This window comes from Populus euphratica, unplaced genomic scaffold (genome assembly GCF_000495115.2).
Source record: "Populus euphratica unplaced genomic scaffold, PopEup_1.0 scaffold25.1, whole genome shotgun sequence".
Taxonomy (NCBI): domain Eukaryota; kingdom Viridiplantae; phylum Streptophyta; class Magnoliopsida; order Malpighiales; family Salicaceae; genus Populus; species Populus euphratica.
The window spans coordinates 2,051,871-2,057,951 of record NW_011499851.1 but is presented as its reverse complement, the minus strand read 5'-3'; the positions used below and the strand labels follow the sequence as shown (position 1 = coordinate 2,057,951).

The 6,081-nt window shown below is 36.1% G+C and overlaps 1 protein-coding gene across 1 annotated transcript; it reads left to right on the top strand.

The window, feature by feature from the left end:
• Nucleotides 1-852: 852 nt before the first annotated feature.
• LOC105121550 (inositol-tetrakisphosphate 1-kinase 1-like) lies at nt 853-2,474 on the top strand. The gene has a single exon (XM_011020233.1). The coding sequence runs from the start codon at nt 956-958 to the stop codon at nt 2,033-2,035; it is 1,080 nt and encodes a 359-aa protein (XP_011018535.1). The 5' UTR covers nt 853-955; the 3' UTR covers nt 2,036-2,474.
• The last annotated feature ends 3,607 nt before the right edge of the window (nt 2,475-6,081 follow it).

Sequence of the window (6,081 nt, the reverse complement as noted above, 5' to 3'; positions counted from 1 at the left end):
ACAAATTTAATTAATACAAAGTCACATCATCAAATGGGGCCACGATAAGACAAAATGGACTCCAATGTATGTGGTAGGACCCGCAAGGAAAAAAAAAAATATGCAAAGAAAGTATATACTTGGTCATTTGATTCCACATTTTCTAAATTCCATCTTCTTTCGACAGTGATGTCCCACTTCTAATAACCCAAGGAAATTCAAGCGAGAGAAGAAAAATATCGGATTAAAATTATAATAGGAGTGGTGGTTTAAAAAATTTTTTTTTTTTAAATAAATTAAAATATTTTTTTTTTATTTTTTTAAATTATTTTTGATATTATCATTTTAAAATAATCTCAAAATATAATTTTTTAAATTTAAAATAAATTAAAATTTTTAAAAACACAATTTACATTAGATAACATTCCCACCCTTATCCTAATTAATCAAGACTAACTTACTCCTCCTGCAGCCTCTCTTCTTTATAATTTTTAAAATATTTTTTATTTAAAAATATATCAAAATAATATATATATATATATATTATTTTTTTAAAATCTATTTTTAATATTAATACCATAAAATAAATATAAAAAAATACATAAAAAATCAAAATAAAATAAAAAACTCTTTTTTAAAATACAGTTGAACTGAGAGAGCTTTCTTCTTGTATGGTCAAACACGAGTCATCCAACTTATCGTTCGGGGAGAATCAAAGAGTATGCCACGTGTACTCCCTTTTCATTAGCTCTGGTGGCTCTATCAGATCACACTAACCCTAGTACAATATCTATATATACCACCCCTCTCCTTTCTCTCCCTCCCTATCACTCCCTTTCAAGGTTTTTTTTTTTGGGTGTTCCAAGAATTTTCTAAGATTTAAAAACAAATCCCCAAGATTTTTAAAAATCACATTTCTGAATTGAATGCAATCAAAATCTTTCAATTTCATCCTCGAAAAAGCCAATCAATCCCAATGGCGGACGATAGGAGAGGCGTTGTTGGCTACGCGCTGTTGCCAAAGAAACAACAAAGCTTCATCCAAGACTCACTGCTCTCTCTCTGCAGATCAAAAGGCGTCGATCTGGTGAAAATTGATCAGGACCGTCGATTAACTGATCAAGGACCGTTCGATTGCGTTCTCCACAAATTGTACGGTGACCATTGGAGGAACCAACTCGAGGCGTTCCAAATTCAAAACCCTAATTCGACTATAATCGACTCGCCTGCGTCAATCGAACGACTCCACAACCGAATCTCGATGCTACAAGTCGTTTCGGAGCTAAAGATCGAGTCGGAAACGGACACATTCGGCATTCCGAAACAGATTGTGATTTACGATAAGGAAACGCTTTTCGACCGGCAATCTTGGGAGTTTTTAAAATATCCGGTCATTGCGAAACCATTAATTGCTGATGGTAGCGCAAAATCGCATAAAATGGCTTTGGTTTTTAACCATGAGGGTTTAAATAAACTGAAACCCCCAATTGTCTTACAAGAGTTTGTTAATCACGGCGGCGTTATCTTTAAAGTTTACGTGGTAGGGGAATTTGTCAAGTGTGTGAAAAGGAAGTCGTTACCGGATGTTTCCGAGGAGAAACTGAAGAGTTTGGAAGGGTCATTGTCGTTTTCGCAGGTTTCGAATTTGACTAGTGATGAGAGAAATGGTGACAAGTATTACAAGTTAATGGATTTGGAGGATACTGAGTTGCCACCACAGAGTTTTATCACCGATATTGCTAGAGGATTGAGGAGGGGATTGAAGTTGAATTTGTTTAATTTTGATGTCATTAGGGATGCTAGAATTGGGAATAGGTACCTTGTGATTGATATTAATTACTTTCCTGGGTATGCCAAAATGCCCGGTTACGAGACTGCTTTGACTGATTTCTTTTGTGATTTGGTCGGGAAGAGTTGGAGTGAGGAGAAAGGGAAAGATCTGATTGATAAGCGGCAGCTGGTGTGTAATTGTGATGTGGAAGTGAGGAAGATTGTGAGTAATACTTGTTGTAGTGATGGGGAAGAGCAAGAGAAATCAACCATTCTTCAAGTTTGAGCCGGGAAGTAGAATGCTAAAGTAGTGGATAGCAGTGGGCGAGGCTCGTTTGCATTCATTGTGTGGTGGTGGTGAGGAATGTTCTGGGTTTTTATGGGCTGGATGGAGATGCACATTTTCTGATAGGTAGGCGGGAGGAGGGGAGGAGCAGGAGGTATCATGGTGGAATAAATAGTTTTGTTGCCTCTTCGGTGGTAGTTCTAGCCTCTTGACAACATTTACATGGCGTTACAGTGTTGAACATGTATATTCTGTCAACAACTGCTCTGGAGTTGGGTAATTCTCAAATACTCTTCAAGTTTTTAGGGAAGTTTAAGTTGTACTTTGAGGCTTTCTAAATGTTTCCTTTTTTAGAAGTTGTTTTAGTTTAGTGCAATTTGGCACCTTTGGTAAATGGAGTTACCTTTTTTGTCAATGAAAGTTTTAATCTTACCTTCTTTGCCTTTTGTTTTGGTTGATTAAAGTGCTGGTTTCCATTCTTGAACTACTTAATTTATGGAAAGTTTTCCAGGACAATTGGAGATCTATAAGGGTCGCTAACTTGGTAGATTTAACAGAATATGTCTCAATAGATTAGAGAAATGAATGCTTTTAGCATTTCTTTAGAATTTTTCGTTGTTTGTTTGTAGCAGAGAATGAAAATAGGAAAAAATGTAAAAGTTTTGAGAAAATCCTTTTCCAAATAGCTGGTTCTATGAGAAAAGACACAGTTGGTACAATGCTAATGCACAACCCTTGACTGTTGCATTTGATTGCAATGAAACCTCTTCAGATGAATTTCTATTAGTTGCACGAGTGTTTTGGAAAAGTGTTTGATATCCTATTAGAAGCACTCTGAATGCAAATGAAGACTGAATTCAAATAAAACACTCACTATCTTTTTCTATGAATGTCTGCAAAAAGGAACTGCATGCTAATCGCTTGATTCTTAATGAACGATGCTAAACCGGTATGAAGTTTCTAGTGGTGTACATGACTAATAGTTTTATCGTTATACCGTCTTTGACACAGTTTTAGTAATTAAATAGGACAGTAGTCTTTTATTTCAGTTTTGTATGATGAATGCGTGTCATGAGTATTGCTTGGATTTCTGTGTATGCATGTTGAAGGGGGTTTGATTACTGCATTGACATAGAAGAGAATGGTGGCCTGTTATGTTTAGGGTATATTTCATAGTTAGCATAGGGTTATACTTTTGTCTTCTTACAAGTTACTTTCGTGAGGTTCACCTATTGATACTAGGATTGTGTAACACTTCAGATCCAGCCGAAATTTACTGGTGTTAAATCCCAATACGTACTGGATTCCAAGCTGTTGCGCTTTGGTCTGATTCTGACTATGAATCAGTCTAATTTATTTATTATTAGATGCGAGCAATATCTACCCATGCAAATTAAAAACTTTATGCTCTTTGCTTGTGGTTTGAGTATTCTGTCCAAAGTATGTTAAATGCACGTTGTGCTTGTTCAACACCTTTTGACTCTGTTTAGAGTTGATAGAGGAGCTAATGTTTCCCCTTTCTAGGAACGTTTGCTAAAGAAACAGATATTCTTAGATACATTTCAGAATGGGTAATGCTCAAACAGACACGATCAATGGTTGGACTCGTGTACGACCAAGAGTTCTTTTTTAGCTTTGTACGTTGCATGGAATTAACATCTCTTGCTCTAATCTAATTTATTCATTGTCAGATTTTGACCAAATGTGCTCATGCTCAATAAATATTTGTGTGGCCGCTAATGCCATTATGCAAATTCCATATTTAGATACACTCTAGGCATATTTTCACTTTGCTTAATGTGGTGGCTGTGTTATGATTATTTGTCTTTTTGGAAATGTATTTAAGATTTTTGTGTTCTAAGTTTGTGGTGGATGCTTGTCCACACACTGGAAGTAAGTGTTATGTCCTCCACATAGAAAACACATGCAGTTCGTTCATATCAGTGTCAATGGTATCTTTTTCATGTTATGAAAGTTAACTTGCACTTGGTTCCAGGTGATGTATGGTGTTAATCCCATAATTGAGATTATGTATGGTAGGGAGATCGTTGGTATTAGAGATGTAAAAAATGAAAATTAGCCCTCAAACGAGATGAGATTGCAAAGATATGGCAGGGAGATCGTTGGCATTAAAGAAATAAAAAAACGACGATCGGTCCTCAAACAATGTGAGATTACACAAATATTGCTTCATTAATCATCATCATTATGGTTTTTACTTAAAGCCCGCAGTAATCGTTTGAAACTGTTAAAAAAGAGAGATAGGAAGGAAAGAATTTTAGAAACATCTAGTAAATCTTGTCTGGAAACTTCTATTCCTTAAAAATCTCTATGCCCTTCCTATTTTTGGTCATTCAGGCTCGCCGTTTCTACTGATTGGTTTCTTTGAATGCTCAAGCTGTCCAATGACACCATCTAATTCCTGAGTCATTCCCTTTCAATTTCAACTTTTGCTTTGAACAGTTCTGCACTGAAATGAAGAACTGTTGTTTCCTAGATGATGGTTGAATTCAGCATATTTTTGTGCTTTTAAAAGATGTGCTCCAGTGTAGTTATAGGTCAGTTATTTGTGATTGCCTTTTATGTTCTTGGTGTATGCTAGCTGTTTCTGCAATTCTAATAACAATCGCTGCAGTGATCATTGAAATTTAAGTCGCAACAAGACATTGCTGTCGGTTTTACTGTTCATGCACTAAATGGGATTTAGCTCAACAGCGTCCGATTTGATTTGTTCATGTGTACTCATTCTGAGCGAGCTTAATGATAGAATTTAAGAGTCAAAAGTTAGGAGGGAAAGCTCAGCTGCTGTTATTGTGCTAATTATGATTCTGTCATAATTTCTATTTAGCTATCGACTCTTGCTGGAGGATTCTGACTTCTTGTTAATTTATCTACAAGCATGCATCCATTGCATTAGTTGCAGCTGGCCGAGCTGGTTGGCCCTGGTATTGCCAAGCAGCAAGTTAAGACAGCTGCCTTCCATTTAGCTGGGGGCCACAACCAGCTCTTCTCTGAAGGATTTTGAGCAGTGCAAGATAGATGGTGCCGTACATTCTAGAATTTATTCTGGCATGTGTCTGCCACATGTAACATTTCCATTTCCTAGGTAATCATACAAGTTCATAGAAAGAAGATCATGTTAGTTCCAAGTGCTCGTCTGTTACCTATTTTGGCTAGCAAGATCTCCCATATTCAAATGATCTATGGATGCCATTCCTCTAAACATACTGGTTGGGAATAACTGAGAAAATTAGAAATGATTTATGCTGCCGATCCTGGATACTGTAATTTTTTGTCGAACAATCTTGCAGTTCAAACAGCATAATTGTTTCGTAAGTGATATGGGATATGAAGTAAATATAGCATGTGTAGCATCTTGGGGATAATGTGGAGGTTGCAGCCTTTGATAGTAGGCTCTTCAGTGACTTTGAATTAGGTGGAACATTGATGCTTTTGGTTTTGAGTGTTGCTGGGTTCTGGGTGGGTTACAGGTTCTTACAAGTGATGCCGCTTTGCAGTTCTAAGTTTTCACATTCAAGGGCGATGCTTGAGAAAATTGGTAATCTTCTCTTTACTTGCACGTATTCATTTGCTATGTTCCTTGGAATATAAGGAGTTGCAGTGGGATTGGCCAACTAGGCATATGGCTATGAAAGGAAATTTATGCATCATGGATGCATCATGCATGCGTCATGAATGATTTTTTGGAGTTGATGTGAAAGATCACATTAAATTTCTAGATGCAGGAATGCTATGGTTGCGTGCATGTCATGCTATGTAAACTTCATATTATACCTGAGCTTGATAATTTAAGATGTGAATGTATATGCAAATTGGTGGTACACTGGATACAAGACATGGTTCATGTACACGTATGATCATAAATAAATGATGAAATGTATCCCAATCTGTTAATTGAGTTTTAAATTATGTTATTGAGTTTAATTTTTTTATTTGAGTTAAATTACTATATTTGATGTTATTTTATTTTATATTTTAATTTATTTTTAGTGGACCTTTGGTTTTATTGTTCACTGTTTTAGGGT